This window comes from Ahaetulla prasina, chromosome 1, assembly GCF_028640845.1.
Source record: "Ahaetulla prasina isolate Xishuangbanna chromosome 1, ASM2864084v1, whole genome shotgun sequence".
NCBI classification, from domain to species: Eukaryota; Metazoa; Chordata; class Lepidosauria; order Squamata; family Colubridae; genus Ahaetulla; species Ahaetulla prasina.
The window spans coordinates 124,987,859-125,013,273 of record NC_080539.1 but is presented as its reverse complement, the minus strand read 5'-3'; the positions used below and the strand labels follow the sequence as shown (position 1 = coordinate 125,013,273).

At 36.7% G+C, this 25,415-nt stretch overlaps 1 protein-coding gene across 6 annotated transcripts in view; it reads left to right on the top strand.

Moving 5' to 3' along the window:
- KLHL32 (kelch like family member 32) overlaps window positions 1–25,415 on the top strand; it is a 98,155-nt gene that overhangs the window by 31,480 nt on the left and 41,260 nt on the right. For 4 of the 6 annotated variants that reach the window (XR_009154134.1, XM_058175016.1, XM_058175027.1 and 1 more), the window contains one exon: window positions 23,001–23,216. Coding sequence is in view for 3 of the 6 variants with exons in the window: in XM_058175016.1 (XP_058030999.1) it covers window positions 23,001–23,216 (216 nt within the window). In the remaining 3 variants the exon portion in view is untranslated. Of the gene's footprint in view, window positions 1–23,000; window positions 23,217–25,415 lie in introns of those variants that run through there. The other 2 variants (XM_058175036.1, XM_058175054.1) reach the window with 2 other exon arrangements.

Genomic DNA, 25,415 nt, shown 5'->3' with positions numbered 1-25,415 from the left:
ACCATATAATTTTCCCCCCAGGTCTTTCTTACATAAGATCTTTTGAGAATATTCTATTTAAAATTCAGTGCAACACATTATAAAATTTCAATACAGAAAATTACAATATCTGTTCAACATTAGTCCTTCCTCATCAAAATCCAGTATAGATCCAAATATCTAGTCTTTTATGATAGATATAAAACATATAATCAACCCATTTCTTCCAGATCTTCCTCACGAATTGTCTTTCCGGGACACTAATATTTTTGTCTGTTAATATTTCAAAAAAACCTTGTTTCAAGGATAATACTTTTGTCTCTTGCCATTTTTTTTGATGCATTAATCTCTGTCTTTCCTTCATTTCTCCTTTTGAAAAGTCAGTCACAATATTTCCTAGTAGTTCCTTATGTCCAAGAATCCACAAATTACTGCCGTATATTCCATCAGTCCAAAAAGAGAACTCTTGGAAAACATTAACCCTGTGAGTTTTTTCGGTTCGGGAAACAGCCTCCTGTAGCACAAATTCAGACATTTCATCCAAACTATTTAAAGAAAACTTCTTTACATCAACTTGTATTAGGCCCAGTACTTTTCAACATCTTCATCAATGTCTTGGACAAGGGGTTAGATGGGGAACTCATCAAATTTGCAGATGACACCAAGCTGGCAGGAATAGCCAACACTCCAGAAGATAGGCTCAAGATACAGAAGGATCTATTCACGATCATATCTTCATATTTATCCACTTTTGTTTTTATCTCCTCCATTCCATTTTCCAAGTGATTGCACTGGTTAATTTCCTCCAGGCTCTCATCCAAAACGTCCCCATTTTTTATCAATTCATATTTTTGAATAATTAAATACATACTTTCTGTGTAATCCTGTATAAAGTCACAAATCCATTCTTCTGAAAGAACCTTCATGACAAAGTTCCTGCTGAGAATCCCCTTGTGAAATACTTAAACAACGTAATATAATCCAACAATCCACAGTCCAACACAATAAGATAAAATCTTCATTCAGTTTCGATTCCGCAGCAAGGCTCCCTTTGATGTATCGCTCTGCTTTCAGTTGCTCTCAAACGCCATTTTAAACAATTAAAAGAAGGGGGGGGAAAATTTTCTCTTTTTAGGTGGAAGTCAGGAAATCAAAAATACTTGCAAACCAATAATTGTTCACTCATGCTTCTTCCGTCTGCTTTTAGAAATCCACAAAAAGAAATCAGTTGTTAGCAGAAGTAGACACCTTCCTCTTTTCCTGCTTTTGCAGAAGCGCAGTGAATACTGGAGATTAAGAGAGGATTCAAAGGGATTAGACCTTTCGGGACTTTGCATAACAAAAACAAAGCCCCTAGGGGAATCTACCACTATCCCCCCCCCTTGCTCTTTCTTTCTCTTTCAACCAGAGAGGGAAATTGAAGCCGGGAACAGCTGTTCGTTGCTGTTTTCACCGGCTTTTACCATATTCAGTGCGGAGTGCCATAAATTAGCACCCAGCAAGAAAGGTGGTGCCACCCGGAAGTCTTCTGAATGCAATATTACAAGTGTGGCCTTACCAAGGCATTATAAAGTGGCACTAACACTTCATGTGATCTTGATTCTATCCCTCTGTTTATGCAGCCCAGAACTGTGTTAGCTTTTTTAGCAGCTGCTGCACACTGCGGCTCATATCTAAATGGTTGTCCACTAGGACGCCAAAATCCCTCTCACAGGTACTACTATTGAGCAAGGTACCACATATACGGTACCTGTGCATTTGTGGGTTTTTTTGCCTAAATGTAGAACCTTACTTTTTTCACTGTTGAATTTCATTTTGTTAGTTAGCGCCCAATGTTCAAGTCTGTCAAGATCCTTCTGTATCTTGAGCCTATCTTCTGGAGTGTTGGCTATTCCTGCCAGCTTGGTGTCATCTGCAAATTTGATGAGTTCCCCATCTATCCCCTTGTCCAAGTCATTGATGAAGATGTTGAAGAGTACTGGGCCTAAAACAGAGCCTTGGGGTACTCCACTGCATACTTCCCTCCATGTGGATGTAGTTCCATTGAGGACTACACGTTGAGTGCAGTTGGTCAGCCAGTTACAAATCCATCTGGTGGTGGTGCTGTCTAACCCACATTTTTCTACTTTATCTAGTAGTAGGTTATGGTCTACTTTATCAAATGCTTTACTGAAGTCCAAGTAAATTATATCGACAGCATTCCTCTGGTCTACTAATTTTGTCATTTTGTCAAAGAATGCGATAAGATTAGTCTGGCATGATCTGTTTTTGACAAACCCATGTTGGCTTTTGGTTATTACTTTGTTTGCTTCTAGGTGTTCGGTGATTCGTTGCTTGATTATCTTTTCCAGAATCTTCCCCAGTATTGAGGTCAGGCTGATAGGTCTGTAGTTTCCTGGATCTGTTTTTTTTCCTTTTTTGAAGATGGGAACTACATCAGCTCTTTTCTAGTCCTCTGGCAGCTCCCCTGTGCTCTAGGATCTTTGAAAGATAGAGTTCAGTTCCATGGAATCCTTCTGAAGCTCTAAGTTTATTGAAATTAGCTCTCTTAAAGTCCAAGATTTAGTTTGACTTTGTTCTACTACTTGTATTTGCCTAATGTCGAATTCCAATATTGCGTGATCACTTGCCCCCAAGGTTCCTGTAGCTTCAACACCTTCTATCATTTCATCTCTGTTAGTGAGAATTAAGTCCAAGGGGAAATCAACTCAAGAACCTTGGGAAATTTTAAAAAGTGAGATTATAAAAGCCCAGTCTAGCACAATACCAATGAAGAAGAAAAACTACTTTACTTTACCTCTTTACTTTACTTTACTTCTCTACTTTACTTTACCCTATACCTATGGAGTCCTTCGTGCTCTGTGAGGTTATTTGTTTGCTTGCAGATCTTTCTTTATCAGACTAGATAACATCTTCAACACTGAAATATTATGAAGTTTGGTAAGGAAAGATCTGCAAGCAAACAGCCAAGCTTGGAGAATATCAGAAACTTCATTGTTCAATCCTGAGCTACAACATTTTCTATTGCTACCCAATAACTGTTTAATTTCTGAAAATTTACAAAAAGAATGTGAATACTCATTTTAAAAAAACCCATAATGTTATCGATATTATCTGTATGTAACAGCAACTTACATTCAAATTTGGGTAATGAATTACTTGAATTTCCCCAGTTTGTCTTATTAAGCATAGTGAGGTTTTAACATGAAATTAAGGGAGATAAAAGAATCCTTGATACGTGCCACTTTGCAATATAAGTACCAGTGAGATAATCCCATTAGTAATTACTTGAGCAGAGGGATTAGAATAATAAGCTGTTATCTATGAAATAATTTCTATAGGAAATCTAAACTTCTACATTTCTTGAACTAAAATATAATTTGCAGAACTGTATATTAAAAGCTTTTTCTTTTTCTGCATCCAACAAAGCTAAAAGTGCTGATAGGTGTTTACTAACAAATAAAGCTAGTATGTAAACTCTAAGTTTAATTTTATCTGGGTCACGATGTAGTTATAGAATCAGATTACGTAAATTTGTTTATTGTAGGTAAATAAACTATTCTAATCTTCTTGCATTGCATCTGTTAAAAACTTAGCAACAGCACTTAATACCAACCATAATCTGCAGTGGATCAGGTCCTTATCAGCTTTCAAACTTTCAGTTATATAAGCTTCATAATACGAAAATAACAGGGCCTCCTTTCTCACCCCCAATAAAATATTTAATATATTTTCAAAAGTATAGAGATTCCTTTTTTTATCCCATTCTGTAGATTCTCCATCTAGCCCAGAGGCTTTTCTGGATGTTGTTATATCAATAATCTCATAGATTTTTCTGTAGTGTTGTAGATGCAAGTAAATTCTCTGAGTTAAGATTTCTGGATGATTTATTGCATTTTTTTAAAAATTGCTTGTTGCCCATAACTCTATTAGGGTGGCACAGTGGCTCAATGATTAAGATGCTGAGCTTGTTGCTGGAAAGCTGGCAGCCCAGGTTCAAGACCTGAATGCCACATGATGGGCTGAGCTCCCACATTTGCCCTAGCTCCTGCCAAATTAGCAGTTTGAAAGCATGCAAATGTGAGTAGATAAATAGGTACCATTCCAGTGGGAAGGTAATAGCGTTCCATGACATCGTGCTGGTTACATGACTGCTGAAATGTCTTTGGATAATGATGGCTCAATGGCCTTGAAACAGAGATGAGCACCGCCATCAGTGGTGAACTCTGAACCAGTTTACTACCGGTTTGCTGGGTGCGAATGCATGCTGTGTGCACATGCACAATACACACCATGCACCAAATGCAAAGTGCATACGTGCAGTGCACGCCAAAAGTAAAAAGGCTGAAGAGGTTGTAGAAAAATCCTTTTGAAAGTAAAAACAAAGCCTCTGACGATCAGGCAACTCAGCTGGGATCGTCAAAGCCTTTTAAAAGCATTTTTTACAACCTATTCGGCCAAATAGGTTCTAAAAAAATGCTTTTAAAAGTTAAAAAAAAGGCTCTGACGATCATGTGGCTCAGCTGGGCATGGATGGGGGGGGGCAGGGATTTTTGCTACTGGTTCTCCGAACCACCCGTTGCAATCGCTACCATATTGGCTGATCCAGTCCAAACTGGGAGCATTTCACCCCTGACCACCATGTATAGTCGGCAACGACTAGCAGAGGAAAATCTGCAGGGACTCCTTTTTTATAACTCCAAATATAAAACCTAAAAGTTGAAAATGAATTTCATTGTAATTTCTATGAATTAGCCAATTGAATCCCTTTAATAGACATTATCTTTCTTCAGATATTTAGGTGAAAACCCAATAATTCCCTGTTACAATATGCTTGTTTCATTGGTTTTATTTCATATTCCATTTCCAACGCATATAATTGATCTGGCTGTAATTTAATGAATCTAAAACATAATATGCATTCTGAGTTTGATTTGTAGAATACACTTTCAGTACTTCTTTTAATTCCACTTTTCATATTCTATGCTGCAGCGCACACATCTTTTTCCTCCAGGAGGTGTAGGTTATTATCTCACCATAAATATATGCTTATCCCAATCTGCCCTTTCTATTTATTTGAGAAAAAAAGAGTAAAAAAAACCACTATATCTTTTTTTTTGTGGTGGTTCAACAAATTGAGAGTCTTCCAGCAAAGAATTATTAAAATACCATCTGATAAGATTCTACTTTTCAAAACCAATGATAATACTACTGGTATGTGATCAGAAATGAGCTTGTTTAATTTAGTTTGTTATGGTTGTAGATCAGAGTAACTTAAAATAATAAAATAGGTATATCAAAATTGAAACATGAGTAAAATAATATATCAGAACCCATACGAAAAAATTACATTAACATAAAATACCTGCATGTACGCTATCTGAAGCAACTGTTTACATTCCATCATAGCCAGGATAGAGAAACTGGCTGTATTTCCTGAGGTTTCTACCTCCTGATCAGCTCACAGGAAACAGAGATCATTGACAATCCTGCTTAAATACTGAGTTGTGGTGAGAGAAATACATACAAACCACACACTGAATTTCTCTATAAAAAATACAGTGCAACACTGCATGATCTACAATTTTGATTTTCCCCTACCTAAAAGTCAAGAGTAGATGCTATTCTTTAGGAGCGTTCCAAGATCTGTTCTGTAAAAAAGTAGACAGACGAGCAGTTACAGTTGCCAATGTAACAGCTCTTCTTATAAAATAAAATTAAAATTAATTTAAATGAATAGATTATACATGCTGCAAGTGCTTGAGTTTCAGTGAATGCTATTCTAGTCCCTGCTGAAAGGGCTGAGTTTGGGATGCATTGTGGAATCAGAAATACATCCTTTTAAAAACCCAAGTGAACAACTTCTAAAAAACTTCTTTTTCTTGTAGTCACATATTTGAAAGGCACAAGATAGCTATGCTTCCAACTTTGACTTTCAATGCTTTCTGTTCACTACATATATAGTTATATTCTTTTATACGAAAAAGTCTAAAAATGTTCACTTTCCACTAATCCTGTTGGGAGATTAATACATATTGTAATATTTTTTCATGCAGGATTCATACTAATTCACTAATTCTTCCTGCATTTTAAACAAGTTTCATTTAAAAGTTGCCTTTTCTTTCATGACTATATTTTCCTCAAGATTAGTTGTTGAAGCTATTCTCATTTATCTTTTTTCATTCACTAATTTCTCAGTTTTCATCATAAACCAATCAGTCGTGCTTTTTGGTTCATTCCTTTTTTCATATGTATGTCTAAAATGGATTATTCTTAAACCATGTATCTGAAACTATCACTTTCTCAGATGTTATTCTCATGCATCCTTAGTCTCCAAATACTTTTTGTATTCAGCTCACATTTATTCAGGATTCTATGGATTTTTTTCTCCAAATTCATTACTTATTCTTCCATTTTCACCATTCACTAGAACACAACAAGTACCATGTTTTCTTGAAAATAAGACCCTATCTTACATTTTTTATATTTTTTGCACCCTGAAATAAGCCTTATTGCCATGCGCTCAAAAGCCTGATTGGGCTTATTATAAGGGGGTGCCTTATTTTGGGGAAAACAGGGTAGTTATCACTAATCTAAGATTTCATACTCCATATGAAGTATGGAGTAGATATAAGTCTATTTGAATTCAATTTTTAAAAAGTAAGTTAATAAAAATTTAAAAATAACTTAAGAAAGTAATTAAAATTTAATTAATCAAAGCAAGAAAACCCTAACAGTGTAATGTTAATTTCCACCAAATAAAAATTCCTGATTTACGACTGTCTGTAGGCAGTTATTTTGCCTTCAGGCAGTTACTTTAACTAATAGATTTCACAGGCTGAATAATTCTTTTCATTTAAAAAAAAAAAGTCAAACAAGAGATAGGAGTCATTGGATAAAGCAACTTCCTTATGGATATGCATCAAGAACCTGCATTGGAATATTCCTTGTTTCTTGGTATGATGAGATCAGTACTGAATTATATTGAACAGTACATATTTCATACAATATATGCTTTAATTTATATTTTTTGAGAAGGAGAACTGACCAATATATGTAATTAAAAGTTATCCCATACCTGTTGTCACATTTCAACTAAGAGAAGTTGCTTATTTGATGAGGAGCATCAGATTATAAAGAGTTCCAGAATACCTAAGAACTGTCCTTTTTAGAGAAATCCATATTATTATTACGAATGAACAGTAGATGGCAGTATGAGTCCACTAGTCTGAATAAATTAAGGCATTAGAAGGGGAAAAAATGAAAAGAAATTATTTATTTTGCTCCATATTAGTCTTGTGACCTAATCAGTAAAAAAGTCATTATTCACACAACACTGGGCAATATGCATTGTAATTTTTAACAAATAATGGGGAACTGTTAACGGTTTCGCAGGAAATACAGCCCTGTCTTGTGCAGCAGTGGTCATTTATCATTGCACTTTGTGAAATCTCTCATTTGTTCTAATTTGAATGTAAATGACTCTAAGGTTTTACAAATAAGGTGACAGACTCACATAAATGTAATTGCAGGGTTCATCTCTCTCTTTTTATATATCACTCATTAAGTTATGAATTAAATACATCGTATTAAACCAGGGGCATGTCCAATGATGATATTGTAATGGCAAATTACTCCATGCTATTAGAGGTGTATTTTTTATTCATGGACATTAATTTGTCATTAAACGGCATTAGTTTAGCACTTTTATGTGGGAGACGTGACCTGAAAGAGGAGACTTGCTGCTGTAATGCAAGAGAAGAGAAATATGAATACCAGATACATGTCACTCTTTAAGCTCTTCAAATGAAATGGAGGAAAATTTATATCGGCTTCTCTAGGCCTATCCACCCACATGAACAAATTCTTTTTTAAATTGGTTTTTATCCATGTTCAGAGACATCTCTGAAGAATGAGTAGCCTTCATTTTAAAAATCCTGTTTCCCATTCAAAAGCTATGGAGAGAGGTGAAGATGGGAAAATGTTAAGTTCATCTTCACAAGTCTCCCAGATCTTTGCTGAGTTGTGATTGATTACTCCTTTCAGCAATCAAACATAGTGACAATAATCTATTTTGCTTTTAGTAAGGAAAAGTAACTTATTTGGTGGACCAATGTTGTATACCATAACAATATTGTATACAATATTTTGTTTTCTATTGAATAGAAAACAAAAAAAATCCAAAGAGTTGCCTTTATTAAAAAAACAAGCAAACACCTATTTGGATTTAATTGACTCTCAGAAATATTTAACCAAAAGTTAAATTGATGGGAGAAAGGAAGACTTTGGGCATAAGGAATTAATTTTTAAACTCTGTCCACCCTTCCTTCTCTTCAGTTCTGCCAGTGAAGAAGGATTCACAGAATAGTTGTAGGTGGTATCTGTATGCATCAATAATTAGTTGTGTATCAACGGTGTAGGTGTATACTAAACATGAAGAAAGATACTACAAGTGGGAGGAAAATGAACCCTCAAGTCCCAAGATCTTTCAGTCTCTCAACCAAGGTTAAAAAGAAAGCTTCCTTTTTCTAATATTCTTCAGGCATTGAAGGAGACAAGGGAGACCAAGGTTAAAGCACATGGGCATACCTAAATTAAAGCAAAGTATAGTTAGCACTGAAGTGACAACAGGCCAAATGCCGAAAAGAGAAACAAAGGCAAAATGGCAAAAAAAAAAATCAAGAGGGAAGCCAAGGGATGCATTTGAATATTTAACCGCACTCATGGGATAATAATACCATTATATTTGCCATTGTCTCTAAGAATTAAGTCTTTTAGGACATTTCCCCAAATATCAGTGGTGGTGAATTGAAGATGCCAGAAAACACTTAACATTTGATCTAATTCCTTTTTGTGTCCATGGGTTTTGCCCCCTGTAAAGCATTTCTATTCATAGAGGTAAAATGACATTTAAGACTTTGAAGAGTTGATATAGCTGTAGTGTTTCAATTCCTATTTTCACCAAGACTGACTGATTCTCGGAAGCATTTCTGTGAAATCTTAAAAAAAAAAACACCATAGAGAACCTTAAATGGCTTTTCTGAATTCAGTTGTAGGCTTACATTTCTTTTTACTGCATTTTGCATTTAGTAAATCTAAAAAATACTATGTTCTTCCTCTCTGTCTTGAAGCATGTGTAATTGCGTATATGTATTTGGGAGAGAGGGAAAAATTATATATATTTTATGTATAATTTCCACATAATTTTAGTAAATTGTCCACTGAATTACATGTGTATATACATATGTTGGAAATGGAGCAGTAATACCTTGACTTACAACTGTTCTCTAATCCAAAAATAGAGCAGGTAGGGTAACAACTGGGTATGATGCCTTGGATATTAATGGCTTGGCTCAGCAATGGAATTCTAAAGCTGTATACACTTTTTCTGTCTTAATTATGCATTCATTAGAAGCTTTTATACCCAACAGAATAAAGTAAATATTTTTTGATCTCTGTAGTGTGCTCCCAGATTGTAGATTTGCACAGCAGGGTCTTGATAATCTGAATAAATTGTATTTCCCCAAGGAGTTTATCTTTCAAATAAGGTCATAAAGAAGTACAGCCTCTCCCCATAGTTCTCCTTGTGTTTTTCTTTCCTTTTTATAGCACAGCACACAGGAACAGAGGTATATTGTACTCAGTTCCGTTGTGTGCGTGGTTGTGATTAACTTTCATTTATCAGCCTGTTATTGATATACATCCTTTTCTGTGGCATATGCAGTGATTTTTTAAAAAAAACAACAACAAAGGAAAAACAAATGTGAAATGTGAAATAATACTAAAAGAAAAAGTTCATTTGTTGTTATACTATGTGGTATTTTACATCATTGTTGCTGTGTGTGCGTGTCTTTGTGTATGTATACATTCATACTATAAAGAAATACCTATTTGGACCTGCATGTCATGTAAATGTATAAAACATGTACCGCATTGTGAAGTAGGAGAAACACTCTGAAAAATATCTTGGTAGTTAATTCATGTTGCCAATCTAATATGATAAAATTATTTATCAATGTATGTTCATTGTTAAATCTCTCAGTAAACTATTCTTATGCATGTTTATTCAAAGCTAAGGCTCAATAAATTCAATAGTATTTCCAGAAAATTGTTATATTAACATTGAAAAGTCTATGTTTTATTGTTTACGATAAGCTTCTAAGACGTTTTGGTGGTTGGCACTATGCATAGTCTAATCAATAATAATACAATGTTATAATTATAGTACACCCATTGTTAGCTTTAATTACTATGTAATCTTTGCACACTGAATAAATCTTAATTTGTATAATAAATAAATGAGCAATTTGTACATGATTTAAGCAGGGGGTATAATATCCCTGTTTGGAATTTGTTACATTTAGTTGAATTCTACCATGAAAATATAAGGAGAGCAATTTCAGTTTAGTTGCATGCTCTGGTTTTAATTATAAGGAAAGTAAGCAAGGTAATTATAACACAGGTTTGTTTGTTTATTACTACTCTTTGTATGCTGCCTGTTAGTGTGAGTGTTGAAAAGTGCAATAGCCTCTTTTCAGTAGTGACTGTGATGAATGACTAGCAGCGGGCTTGTTTACTTGTCAGACTTAAGAGTGAGCCTGGAGGCTAGTGATTCCGTGTAAGGAAAACTGAATGGGGAAAATTGTTGTCTCCTGAAGTTTTCTGTGGGATTACAATCCCACCTAAAAGCAACAGTAGATCAGCATAAAGTAATAGGGATTGGAATGCTGGCTGTTGAGTTAGAGAAAGAGGACAGTGCAAAATGTTGAGGTGGTTCAATGTAGAAGATTAAGGGAATAACGGAATGTGCTTGAGAATCTCTAAAACAAGTTACCTGAATGGATACAGTAAATTTACAGTTGCAAGAAACAGCTGTGACTGGATTTCAGGCTGGGTTTTGGGGATATAGGATCATTAGATTTGGGCAACATTTAAAATTTGATTCAAATTATGTTTTATGAAATAATTCTTTTGAATCAATATTTTGAAACAATTCCTAGCATCGAATCAAATACCTTTTAATCTTTTTTTTAAATTCTGGAATGATGGGGATTTGATGACATTTTGACTTTGTAAAGTCTCAGACATTGTGAATGTGGACTAAGCACAAGGGGTGTATGATGTCTGACCCTAACGCAACAACAATTTTGGAGGCTGGTATGCTGTCTTTTTTTCAGTCTTGCGATTTCTAATTTATAAATGGTAAAAGGGCAATATTCCAAAAAAAATATTGTGATTATGATATCTTTGAACATAACATAATAACAGAGTTGGAAGAGACCTTGTAGGTCTTCTAGTCCAACCCCCTGCCCAGGCAGGAAACTCTACACCATTTCAGACAAATGGCTATCCAACATTTTCTTAAAAATTTCCAGTGTTGGAGCATTCACAACTTCTGCAGGCTAGTTGTTCCACTTATTAATTGTTCTAACTGTCAGGAAATTTCTCCTTAGTTCTAAGTTGCTTCTGTCCTTGATTAGTTTCCACCCATTGCTTCTTGTTCTACCCTCAGGTGCTTTGGAGAATAGTTTGACTCCCTCTTCTTTGTGACATAGCGAGTTTCTGCAACTGTTCCTTCTATGTTTTAGCCTCTAGTCCCCTAATCATCTTTGTTGCTCTTCTCTGCACTCTTTCTAGAGCCTCAACATCTTTTTTACATCGTGGCGACCAAAACTGAATGCAATATTCCAAGTGTGGCCTTACCAAAGCATTATAAAGTGGTATTAACACTTCACGTGATCTTTATTCTATCCCTCTGTTTATGCAACCTAGAACTGTGTTGGCTTTTTTGGCAGCTGCTGCACACTGCTGGCTCATATCTAAATGGTTGTCCACTAGGACTTCAAGATCCCTCTCATAGTTACTACTATTGAGCTGTGCATTTTGTTTTGTTTTTGTCTAAATGTAGAACTTACTTTTTTCACTGTTGAATTTCATTTTATTAGTTAGCGCCCAATGTTCAAGTCTGTCAAGATCCTTCTGTATCTTGAGCCTATCTTCTGGAATGTTGGCTGTTCCTGCCAGCTTGGTGTCATCTGCAAATTTGATGAGTTCCCCATCTATCCCCTTGTCCAAGTCATTGATGAAGATTTGAAGAGTACTGGGCCTAAAACAGAGCCTTGGGATACTCCACTGCATACTTCCCTCTATGTGGATGTAGTTCCATTGAGGACTACACGTTGAGTGTAGCTGGTCAGCCAGTTACAATCCATCTGGTGGTGCTGCTGTCTAACCCACATTTTTCTACTTTATCTAGCAGTAGGTTATGGTCTACTTTATCAAATGCTTTGCTGAAGTCCAAGTAAATTATATCAACAGCATTTCTCTGGTCCACTAATTTTGTCACTTTGTCAAAGAATGCAATGAGATTAGTCTGGCATGATCTGTTTTTGACAAACCCATGTTGGCTTTTGGTTATTACTTTGTTTGCTTCTAGATGTTCGGTGATTCATTGCTTGATTATCTTTTCCAGAATCTTCCCCAGTATTGAGGTCAGGCTGAAAGGTCTGTAGTTTCCTGGATCTGTTTTTTTTTCCTTTTTTGAAGATGGGAACTACATCAGCTCTTTTCCAGTCCTCTGGCAGCTCCCCTGTGCTCCAGGATCTTTGAAAGATATAGTTCAGTGGTTCTGAGATCTCGTCTGCCAGTTCTTTCAGAACCTGTAATCCATCCGGTCTTGGTGAACTCGTCTAGGGTAGACAGGTGTTCGCTTACCATTTTCCCCCCTATTTTAACTTGTGTTCCAAATCTGTTTTTTGTGGTGCTGTTTTTGATAGGTTGGATTGTTTTTTCCTTTTGTGTAAAGAGAGATGCAAAAAATGAGAAAAGTAGATTTGCTTTCTCCCTGTTGCTTGTCATCTTCTTGCCACTTTCTCCCAGCAATGGGTCAATTGTTTCCTTGACTTTTTTTTTTTTAACATGTTGGAAGAAGATTTTTTTGTTATTTCTTACTTTTGTCGCTAGCCTTTGTTTGTTGTGAGCCTTAGCTTTCCTCACTTTATCTTTACAGGCTCGGGCTATTTGCTGATATTCTGCCTTAGTTATTTGCCCCTCTTTCCACTTTTTTACTTGTCCTTTTTGTCTTTCAATTTGTCAGATAGCTCTTTATGCATCCATGCTGGTTTCTTTTGAGATCTATTATTTTTCTTCTTTATTGGTATTGTGCTAGACTGGGCTTTTATAATCTCACTTTTCAAAATTTCCCAAGCTTCTTGAGTTGTTTTCCCCTTGAGGATTCTCATCCATGGAATCCTTCTCAAGCTCTCTCTAAGTTTATTGAAATTAGCTCTCTTAAAGTCCAAGACTCTAGTTTGATTTTGTTTTACTACTTGTATTTGCATAATGTTGAATTCCAATATTGCATGATCACTTGCCCCCAAGGTTCCTGTAGCTTCAACACCTTCTATCATTTCATCTCTGTTAGTGAGAATTAAGTCCAATATGGCTAATCCCCTTGTTCCCATCTCTACTTTTTGGGAAACAAAGTTGTCTGCTAGGTTTGTTAGAAACCTGTTGGATCTTCCGCTTGGTGTAGAGTTTGTCTCCCAGTTGATGTCAGGGTAGTTAAAATCTCCCATTACTACTGGGATGTGCTTCCTACATACCTTAGCTAGCTAATTAGCAAAAAGTTTGTCTACTTCTTCTGTTTGGTTAGGTGGCCTATAGTATAGACCTATGGCAATTTCATTTCCCTCCCCCTTTAATATTGACCCAAATGCATTCAAGATTTTCATCATTGTTGTACTCTATTTCTGTATAGATGTAGTTATTTCTTATATATAGTACAACTCCACCTCCTCTTTTATTTGGTCTATTTCTTTTAAATAATTTATATCCCTCTAGCTGTATGTTGCATTTGTCGGTTTCATCCCACCATTCAAGTAAATGAGGACAGATATGATATTGTTGCCATTCATTTACTTGAATTTCTAATTCACCCTGTTTGCTCCTCATACTCTGTGCATTGGTATATAGACGCTTGAGTCCATTTTGATTGACCTTGTGTTTACTGTCTACATAACCTGTGTTGTGCCTGACTGCCCCTACTTTCTTGCCACCTTTTTGACTAGTGCATATGGTATGGCACTCACTATTAAATGCTTGGTTTTGCTTGATAGCAGGGCTGATAATCTTACCCACACAGACATCTATGTTACATGCACTGATAACCCTATTAATTTTATTAATTTTGGATTGCTTGGGACAGAAATTTTCTGTATCATTTATTTCTCTGTCCCCACTGTTCAGTTTAAATGTTTATCCAGAAAATCTGTGAATGTATTGCTAAGTAGCTCAGTCCCTTTCTTTGATGGATGCAATCCACCTCTTTTGTACAGTTTTTCATTGGACCAGTTGCAGACATCATGACTAATAAAACCAAAGCCTTCCCTTTTACACCACTCCTTTAGCCATACATTAAATTGCACTATACGCTGGCCTTTACCTTTTTGTTCCTTATATACTGGTAAAACCTCTGAAAAGATAAGCCTACAACCTATACTACTAAGTTCATACCCCAAGCTCTGAAAATCATTCTGCACAGAAAGTACATCCTTTTGGGACAGATCATTTGTGCCAAGGTGTATAATAGCATCAACATCACAATCCTTACTGGCATTCTTGACTATCTTAAGAGTACGCCTCTTGTCTCTGCTGGCAGTAGCACTTGGCAGACACCTGACCTCTTTCAAAACCTCCATATCCTTTCTTAAATTTACATCCCTTACAGTTGAATCACCAATCAGAAAGTGGCTTCTCTTTTTGGATACCGTGCTCTTCTTGTCTGACCGATGTGTAATACCTGATTCACATTTTCCCCTTTCCAAAGTAAGTTCTTCATCTCTGACCATGATCCCCTGCTTGTTTGAGTTATCAGTATCACAACTACCTTGACCTGTTACTTTAGTGTACCTATTAAGGTCAGCAAGGGCACTCTATCTGTTATACTGGAACACTGTAAAAGCTTTGTGTTTATGGTTCACAACTCTCACCCTGCCAGATCCCACGGTTGTCCATACTGCCCTTCTTCTGCAGGATCTTTGTGGTAGAGAGGACTGATGGCACGGCAGGTCCAGCTGAAACTGTGGAAGGATTAATTTTCTCAGAAAGGTTTATGATCCCTGCTATTTTCACCCAGTTATGCCTAAAAAGAAGACTTTGCTGGCATTTTGATGCTTCCTCAATATAAGTTAACATTCTTTTATCAAATAGATAAAAGAAATGTGAATCAGTCTGAATCAAATCAGATTTCAGATTTTAAATTCAAACTGGAACTTGTCTAACTCAGATACTCCTAACTGTTGCTAGTTTTCACTGGTTAGAACCCATGTCACTTAAATAATAATGTAATTGTACAATAGTTTAATGTATGTAGGAGATTTGCACTTCTTGTATGAATATCCTTGGTCCACAGGAACATAGGCAAGGATAAGAACCATTCTGGTTAACAACCTGAACTTCATTTATGAATAGTAAACTTTGGGCATCCATTGTAACATATAGAACAAATAATAAATTTAAAAGAACTATCACAAACTTTGGGCATTCATTTCAATGCACAGAACACAGCTGTCTATAAGAACTATCACAAATTCATAGAGTTGGAAAGAACCGTTCAGACCATTGATTGTAAACTTTATAAATACTATGATCCAGATTGAAGTGATCCAAACAGATCTTCAATCTTCCACTTGAACACATTCCAATATAAATTAGCTCATTATGTTTCTTGGTATTTGGTTTCATTGTCAAATTGCTCTTACTGTTTGGACTTGATCTTTAATGTTTACAATAATCCAGACTCTGACTTCTTTTAAGTTAGGAGTTGCAATAAAAAAGCAAGTTGGAATTGGTTTGTGATTGTGAGGAGGTCCTGAGTGAGAATTAGAGGGTCTTCAGAGAAGTTAACATGGCAGTAGTTCACAGCAAATGTGAAAGTCAACCATGAGCAAAGTCCTTTGGATGACTTTGTGGTTCAGTGTAGGCCAGGGCTAGGGCTGTTTGCCTGTCTAGAACCAGTGATGAGCCAGCAATGGAGTAACTGCAGCTAAAGACATCTGATCAGTTATTTGGTGGTATGTTGTGATAAGCTGGAGGCACTGCCACTCATCTGATGAACATTTGTCAGTAGTGTGCTGGCAACAGCGATGGAACTGACTGTGTTCTTCAGGTTATGGTGGCTAGTTTAGTTGGGATAGCTTTTTCATTTCTACTTGTGACGGCAAGTCCAGGGTTACCTCCCTTAGAGTTTTGAGGGAGTGAACACCCAATGCCAGTTTTGAGTAACACTGGGAGCATGAGTAGTATGGTGTACTGACTACAGGATTTATTTGTGTTTTGTGTTGCTATGAGGCCCACCACATTGGCAGTAACTATCTTATCTCCTAATAAGCCACGGCAGAACTCAGAGATATTGAAAGGTTTGTGGACTGCTCTGTTTTACAGGGGCATCATGGTTTTCCATTTTCTACTCCAAAAAATGATTGAAGATATTGTAAGAATAGGACCTGTGATCCACATCAAAAGTGGGTATTGAGTGTTGAAAAACGGTTGTGTCTGGGCTACATTAGTTTCCTTTAGTGAGAGGCATAAAGAATGACAGTGATTTCCTCAGTACTTCAGGTAGGCATTTCTTAATATAATTAAATACTCTAGTTATCTTGAAGAGAGGAAGGGAGAGGATGATGATGTATCCCCAAAACCTGGTGAATCAGCTAATTGAATGTTTGTGGTGTTAAGGGGGTCCTTTGTTCAAAAGGAAAGAGGATAGGGATTGGGTGAGCGAATGTATTGGAGGAAAATACACTGCAACTACATAGCAAAAAAAGCTCTAAGAGTTGTAAACCTAATTTTACGTAGCTTCTTTTCCAAAAACTCTACACTACTAACCAGAGCATACAAAACATTTGCCAGACCTATTCTTGAATACAGCTCATCCGTCTGGAACCCATACCACATCTCTGACATTAATACTATTGAACGCGTCCAGAAATATTTTACTAGAAGAGTTCTTCGCTCCTCCGAAAACAACAAAATACCTTATGCCACCAGGCTTGAAATCCTAGGATTAGAAAACTTAGAACTCCGCCGACTCCGACATGATCTGTGTTTAACACACAGAATCATCTATTGTAATATCCTTCCTGTAAAAGACTACTTCAGCTTCAATCGCAATAATACAAGAGCAAACAATAGATTCAAACTTAATATCAACCACTTCAAACTTGATTGCAGAAAATATGACTTCTGTAACAGAGTTGTTAACGCTTGGAACTCACTACCTGACTCTATAGTCTCTACTCAAAACCCCAAAATCTTCAACCAAAAACTCTCTACTATTGACCTCACCCCATTCCTAAGAGGACTGTAAGGGGTGTGCATAAGAGCACAAAAGTGCCTACCGTTCCTGTCCTATTGTTCCCTTCATTATATCAAATTAACATAGTCATTGCATACTTTTACTTATATATAATTTTTCTCTCATGATGAATTATTGTTTATGTTTGATGATTGTATATACTGTTGTGACAAAATCAAATAAATAAAAAAAAGGAGCCAGGCGATAACGTAGTGGGGGGAGATATGGTGGAATTGGCTATTCAGCTGATGAAGCTGTATGCCAAAAAATAGTATGCTAATTTGGCACAATGCATATAGCTGATTGGATAACCTACTTTTCAATCAGCAATAAGCCTTTTGGAAACAGAATGATATAACAGTTGTATTTATCCTTGAAGTTAACTGAAGCACGGCTTAACATGGTTACCTGGAAGGGTTAGAATTTGGTGGTCCTGAAGAAGTGAATAGGATTCTTGTGATTGAAATGCAGTCACCTGTGTATTAGACTCATTATCTCTCCTGGTTGATTAAGGTTTCCCAGGAGATATTTGTAGTTGCCTTCAGGTACATCCAGGTGGTGTTAATTATTTCCTTGAGGGATAGACTGGTTCTTCCAGCTCTTAAAAAGTAATCGTCTGCCCTGTTCTCAAAAAAACCACTCCTCCATCCAGCAGTCCTGCACAGTTTTAATCCTAAGAAGGTAGACAGTTTGCATCTCCATTGGCTAGAAAGGAAAAAGATTATGCAGACACTTTTCAGTTGGAATTCAGTTTGAGATACAGTACTGGGCTAGTATTGATTGCACTTGGTAGATGACCTGTGTAAGATCATGATTGGTGATAGTACAAATATATTATAAAACTAGATAGCTCAAGGCGGGAAAACAGGAATTTTGAGCTCTGTGTCTGCCTGGATTTAGGCAGTGAAGATCAGCAGCTGAGATCTAGGCATGTATGGAACTTGGGGTTCTTCCCTCCCCGCCCCACCTCAGCAGGGAGTTCTGCAGAGGTGAGGAGAAAAAGTTTTTAAGCTATGTGTCTGCTTGGATTTCGGCTGTGGAGATCCAGGCAGGCACGGATCAGCAGGGAGCTCTTTCAGCTAGCCCCCAGAGACAAAAAGGAGTACTCTCGGCAGGCAGCAGCAGCTTGCAATCTTCCCTGCTGGCTTCCCCATTAACTTTCTGGGGAAGCCTGCAGAGAAAATTGCAAATGACAATCACATGGTCATGGAGCACTTGAGAACTGGTTGAAAATGCAAAAGTACTCAGATTGTGTTCATGTGACTGCAAGGGAGGATTGTAACATTTTATGATGGTCATAAGTGCTTTTCAGGCCAAAAAGCCCTCTTGACAGGCTTTCATAACTTTGAATAGACATTAAGCAAGGATTACCTGTATGTTTGTGGCTTGCCCTCACTCGTGCTGTATTTTTGTTGCATTGTGGGAGTTTTTTGTTTTGTTATTTGTCATTTTGCTTTTATCTTTTTAAGCATCCAGAGCAGAGGTGATATTCAGCAGGTTCTGACCAGTTCTGGAGAACTGGTAGTGGAAATTTTGAATAGTTCAGAGAACCAGTAAAGACCATCTCTGACTGGCTCCGCCCCATCTATTCTCTGCCTCCCGAGTCCCAGCTGATTGGAAGAGAATGAGGATTTTGCAGTATTCTTCCCCTGGAGTGGGGTGGGAATGGAGATTTTACAGTATCCTTTCCCCGCCATGCCCACCAAGACATGCCACACCCACCAAGACATGCCCACAGAACTGGTAGTAAAAAAATTTGAATCCCACCACTTATCCAGAGTTGCTGTTCACTAGTTGAGTGGCTATATCAATCATTCAAAAATAAAAAAATCTTAAACCCATTTTCTATATTCTGTTCTCTGGTATGAAAGAAAACATGCCTCAACTGTCTTCTGTGTAATATGATAGTGAAAGAGGGCTATCGTGTTCTCCCTTGACTCATCCTTTTTCAAGGCCAAACATACCCAGTTCCCTCAGTGTCTCATTATTAGGGTTAGTTTCTAATCTCTTGATAATTTTTGTTGCTGAAAATGGGCTTTATTTCAGTGCATTATTGCTGAAATAAATTGCTTTTGGGGCTCCTTAAAAAAACAAATATCTCTCTCTCATATATATTAAAATGTGATGCGGAAAGGCAGATAGCAAGGTCATGTTTCAAACAACTGATTTAATATTAGTATGAGGATGCTAAAGAAAGTTAATCTTTTTTAAAACTTTCTATACTGTTATCATTATGTTCCCAAAAGTCTTATTGCTGATTGGAAAGTAGGTTATCTGATCAGCTTTATGCATCTCACCAACTCGGCATGTCACTTTTGGCGTGCAGCTTCATCAGCTGGATAGCAGGGTAGTACAGTGTATAATTTTAAGCCGAACAAGTGATTGGTATTACAGTGACAATAATTCTGTTGTAACAAGACTGATAGTTTCCAGGATTTAGAATTCAGAAGTACCATATTTAGTCTTCAATGGACAAGGATACATTCGAACATGAAATCATCATCACCATCTATCATTGTCATCACCATGTGGGGAAAAACATCTTTATTTTTTATTGCTTAAAAAAAACAATCGATAATTATAATACAAAACCATATGTTCTCAAAGAAAAAAATGCATATAAAGTGCTTAAAATGAAAAAATTAAAGTATAACACATCGTTATTACCATTAACAATTATAATTCAACATATGCATGTCTAATGTAGACAAACACACACACACACACACCTTTTTTTGCCACGGTTGATAAGTGAATTACTGCAGTTATTAAGTGAATCACTCAGTCGTTAAATAAATTCAACTTTGTCTGTTGAAAGCCAGCTGGGAAAGTTGCAAATGGCAATCACATAACTCAGGGATGCTGCAACAATCATAAATTCATGCTCATTGCCAAGCACCTAAAATTTGATAATATGATCATGGGGATGCTATGATGGTTGTAAGTGTGAGGACTGATCATAAGTCACTTTTTCCAGTAATTTTGAATGGCTGCTAAATGAATGGTTGTAACTTGAGGACTACCTTTACTTATCCATATGTATCTACTCATAAGTAGCAAGTATAATCAGGTCTTTAAACCATTGAGTAAATGGGCCCATCATTTATTTTTCGAGTGTTGCAATGTCAGACTGCAGAAAGGGCACAGAATACATTGATGTTGCCCAGTTGTCAAATTCCATGTATGTAGGTATGTAATTCAAGAGAATATTATTCTCTGAAAATTTTAGCTTTTGTCACACAGATATATAATATACACACATACACACAAATACATACATACATATATTCCACTACTTTTCACTGAAATCGAATAAGTAAACAGCATTGTAAAAGCATGTTTTAGAGATGTACTGTCCTTATTGCACCTCCCACAAAAGGCTCTTAAGAAAAGTCCTTTTTTATCCACACATAACAGTGTCTAACAAATTTTAACTATTATTTTTTGTGGCATAAATTGATGCTTAAGATCCATTGTAGAAGGAAGTTCTGGCTGAGGGATTCTGAGAGTTGAAGTCCACAAGTCTTAAAGTTACCCGGTTTGGAGACTCTTGGTATAGGCAATATAGGAACCTCTAATTCTTTATTCTACTACAGGTTTCTTAGCATTTTTCTATCAAATTGATTTATTGATAACAAATAGCTTTAAAAAATGAATAGTATATTTTTTTAGTTTTAAAGTGTTTAACAAATTCTAGTATCTTGGGTGGTTCAGAAGCTGGAGATGTTGCTGGCCCAAATAGTTCGTTAACAGTGTTGTAGCTGTAAATATTTTCATTGGGTTACATGTTATAAATGATATTTATTGCTTAACATAGATCTGTGATGGCGAACCTATGGCATGCGTGCAACAAGTGGCACGCAAAGCCCTCTCTGTGGGCATGCGAGCCGTCACCCACCTCAGCTTCACCACGCATGCGCGCATCAGCCAGCTGATTTTCAGGATGCGCGTGGGTTGTGGCGCATGCGGCCGATGTGTGTGAGGGGGTGCACATGCGTGGGGGGGGGTGGAGTGTGTGGGAGTGCAGCGTGTTCCCATGGCCCATTTTTGGGCCCAGGAGGCTGCAGAGAGGCCTACTAGGCCCAAAATGGGGCTGGGGGTATGGTCTGCTCCCCCACAGCCTGTTTTTGGGCCCAGGAAGCTAAAGGGAGGCCTACTAGGCCCAAAATGGGGGAGAGGGTGTTGCACGCACATGCACGGAAGGGCAGAGGGAATGTGTGGGAGTCATGTGCGCATGCGTGGGAGGCATGGTGGATCACGCATTTCATTATGGGTGCCAGCACACATGCGTGCTATTGCACGCACACACACTTTCGGCACAAGAGAAAAAGGTTAGCCATCACTGACATATAATACATTAATATTCAACTGCATTGTCTATCAGTTGATGCAAAGTCAATATCTCTGCTTCCATTCAATTCTTCCATATTACCATCTTTTTCCCAATTTTTAAAACTGAGCTTTCTGATAAGGTCAATTTAGCACGGACAAGGGAGTAAAAAAAATTTTTTAGACATTACATTCCAGAACTTTCTATCTGACATAATTGTTTCCAGAAATACTAGCGCCAGACTTGGAAAACTGAATCTTCCCTCATCAATTGGTAATTGCATTTTTAAAAAGATATTCTTGGGATTGAAGAATACCTTAAAAATTTTGTAAGCAAAGAAATTATTTTCTGAAAATACTTTCCAAATATATGAACTGGAATTCTTCTCAGAATATAAATTAATCTGGGAATAATATTCATTTTGAAGGTGTTCATTTTTCCCCAAAGGGTAAGTTTTAATGACTCTTTTCTATTGATATTTGAAGAAAATTCTATATTTTATTTATATTACTGTACTTGTTATTAATTTAATTTTGTCTTCTGGTATATACGTACCTATACCACACAGAGCAAAAAATGATATATAATAATGACTGACAGTGCTTTTAGAAAAAAAGGACAAATATGGTAATTGCTATTAAGAACGTAGCTGTTCACATTGACTGGGATTGGGAAAACTATTCTAGTTGTTTGTATTTTGAAAAATAATGACAATAATGTCATCAATGTCATCATCAATGGTATGTGCCATATCACACTGCTTCTAAAAACTCTGAATTTTGAAAATGTGTGATGTCCTATGTAAGATATAAACCCAAAGATCCTCTTTGGAACTGATTGTATTGTTATTAGCCTTTCATAAGGAGCTTCAAAACAAATTAACTAACTCAGGTTAGTGGTTTTTCTTTATATTCTCTTTGTGTTTTGGTCTGAGTACCAAAGAACAGCAAATGTTCTCATAAAAAGGACACGAAAGAGGTTTATTTTGTAGAAGAATTCTGAGTATTTAGCAATGTTGATTTGAATATTTTGGAAATGCATTTCCATCTGTTGTTACAGGATTATCCTAAATATTGCCAACATTTAATCCATGGAAACAAATTCTTTCACATCTCTATCTGTAGTTGTGTTATGAGATATAGATAGTGATGACATAAAATTGCAGTAGTAATTTATTCTAGGTTTAGCATGCTAAAATATGTTTATTTGCAGAAGGACAACTTTTTAAGTAAAATGATATTTCAATCTGAAGTTATCTTCCACTATAATTCTATAAGTTTTTATTACATTCTCATTCCTTCTAAACAATTTGTGTGTTTTGTTTTATTTGCCTAGGAGTTAAATAGCTTTAATTACTTGGATCTCTATAAACTTGCTGATCTTTTCAACCTAAATCTGCTGGAGAAAGCCGTGGTTGATTTTTTAGTGAAACATCTCTCAGAACTACTAAATAACCACCCTGATGAAGTCCTTGCGCTGCCATATTGTCTCATCCAAGAAGTTTTTAAAAGTGATCAACTCACATCACTCAGCGAAGAACAAATCTGGCAGGTAATGTACAAAGAATGAGTAAACTTTTCAAAGACTAGTATTGTATATCCATAATTAGGGAACTAATTTATTGATTGATTAATCTTACGACTGTATCAAAGAAAATAAAGTGGAATATGATGTCTATTTCCAAAATAAAAAGAGGTAAAAGACCACAGCAAATGACAAAAAGCAATAAAAGAAAAGAATTAGGAATTAATTATTAGTGCAATATTAATTAATTATTAGCCCGAGGAAGCACTAGGGGGCATTCTGAAGACTGCTTTACTCCTTTGACAAGAATGCAAGTAAAACTTCACTGTTCCAGAAGAGGAGGGAGGGGCTGATAATATCCCAACATACTAAAGGCCTCCATATGCCAAGAAGGGGCTCTAAAATAGAGCAGGGGTTAACAAATACAGCTAATTGGCTGGGGGATTATATTCTCAGCTTTTGCTGCATAGCTAGTATCTTTACATTCTTAGCATAAGAGGCTCTTCGTATTCAATGCAGTCTACTTTACAGTTAGAAAAATATGCAGGGATAAGCTGAAATATGCTTTGCCAAAACCAAAAATAGATGTTCAGTTCATTTCTCTTATATTTAGTAATACTAGTCTGTGTATAATAACTATCAGTAGCAGTTTCCTTGAAGGACAAGATATACATCCCTAATAAGTAATTTGATGAAGCTGATATTGGAGGAAGTGGCTGATAAATTGGCATGTCAACATGATCCTTTAAATCCCATAGCTATCACACTTCCTATCAGTGGAGATTGTCTGAAGTGTCCAAATGTCTGAACCGGGCTAACATATAAATAGGCTTTGTCTGACTAAATTGAGTTTCGTAGTAAGAAACCTTTGTTGTATTTAAGTAGTTGGGCTTTTCAGAACTCAAAATTCAAAGTAAAAAAGATGCTTTGGACTATGCACGTAGTACCTCTCTGTAGATATAGCACCTGAAGGCAGGACATGAAGCAATGGATGGAAACTAATCAAGGTGAGAACCAACCTAGAAATAAGGAGGAATTTCCTGACAGAACAATTAATCAGTGGAAGGGCTTGCCTCCAGAAGTTGTGCATGCTCCAACGCGGGAAGTTTTTAAGAAGAGATGGGACAACCATCTTCTGAAATGTTACAGGGTTTCCTGCTTGAGCAGGGGGTTGGGCTAGTAGATTTCAAAGGTCCCTTCCAACTCTGTTATTCTGTTCTGTAGATACTGAAACAAAAAGTTTTTCTGGGGTTGTGCTGAAGCTTTGGAGGCCAGCTGCATAATCCTGGCAGGAAAGGGCAGCTTCTTTCAGAAGAAGGTGCTATGGATGAGCGCCCCGTGCACTCTGAATCACTTTTTTATGTTTGAATCTGAAGCCCTATACAATGCTATTAAATAATATAAGAGGATTCTCATCTCTTTACACTCTGCCCTGGAAGCATCTTAAACAGAAGAAGGAACTTCTCATGAATGGTGGATTCAAGCTGAAGATCTGCTTGCAGCAGAGTTTTAGTTCAGTGCCCTTGTTTTGGAGCCATTCAACAGTTCAAAATTTCTCCTCCTTCCCCTACTTTGACCAGGAGTGCAAAATTCACATCTCCAGGGGTGGGGGAATGAGTTTACCACATTCCAACGGAGAGAAATGCAAGCATGGAGTTATCAGAAAAATGCAGTAGCATGACTGTTTCCCCTAGTCATGAAGCATTATGAGAACCAGAACTTTTGCAGAACATTATGGTCTGTTTCTCCTCCACATGCTGCATGGTTCACACGGCTATTTTTGCTTTTGTGCTTCTCTGCTGCCTCGCATTTGGTATTGCGAATAGTGTGTTCGGTTATGACAAAAGTGCTGCTTTCTGAGTGACAGCAAATGCTGCACTGGCCATTCTAGGTGTTATTCTAATTGCCTCTCTAATGGTTACTAATGCCGTTACCTAGAATCTTTAAGCTATTTTACTGCTGTGGGCAAAATGAATGAAACCAGAATTTCATTCCTGGACCTCTAGAATGAATTAAGACACACATAAATATTTGCCAATTTAAGCTTTGAGTTGGAAGTAAGTAACTGTTTTGTTTTATCTTAGTAAATAAGCAATTCCTTCACAGTCAACCCAATACATGAAAATCAAATCAGGGCTGCTCTGTTGCCTCGAGTGTAGTTAAGTTCATCATTTTTGTTAAGGTTATACTGGTAAAGCAATATACCATGGAAGAATCTAATATTCA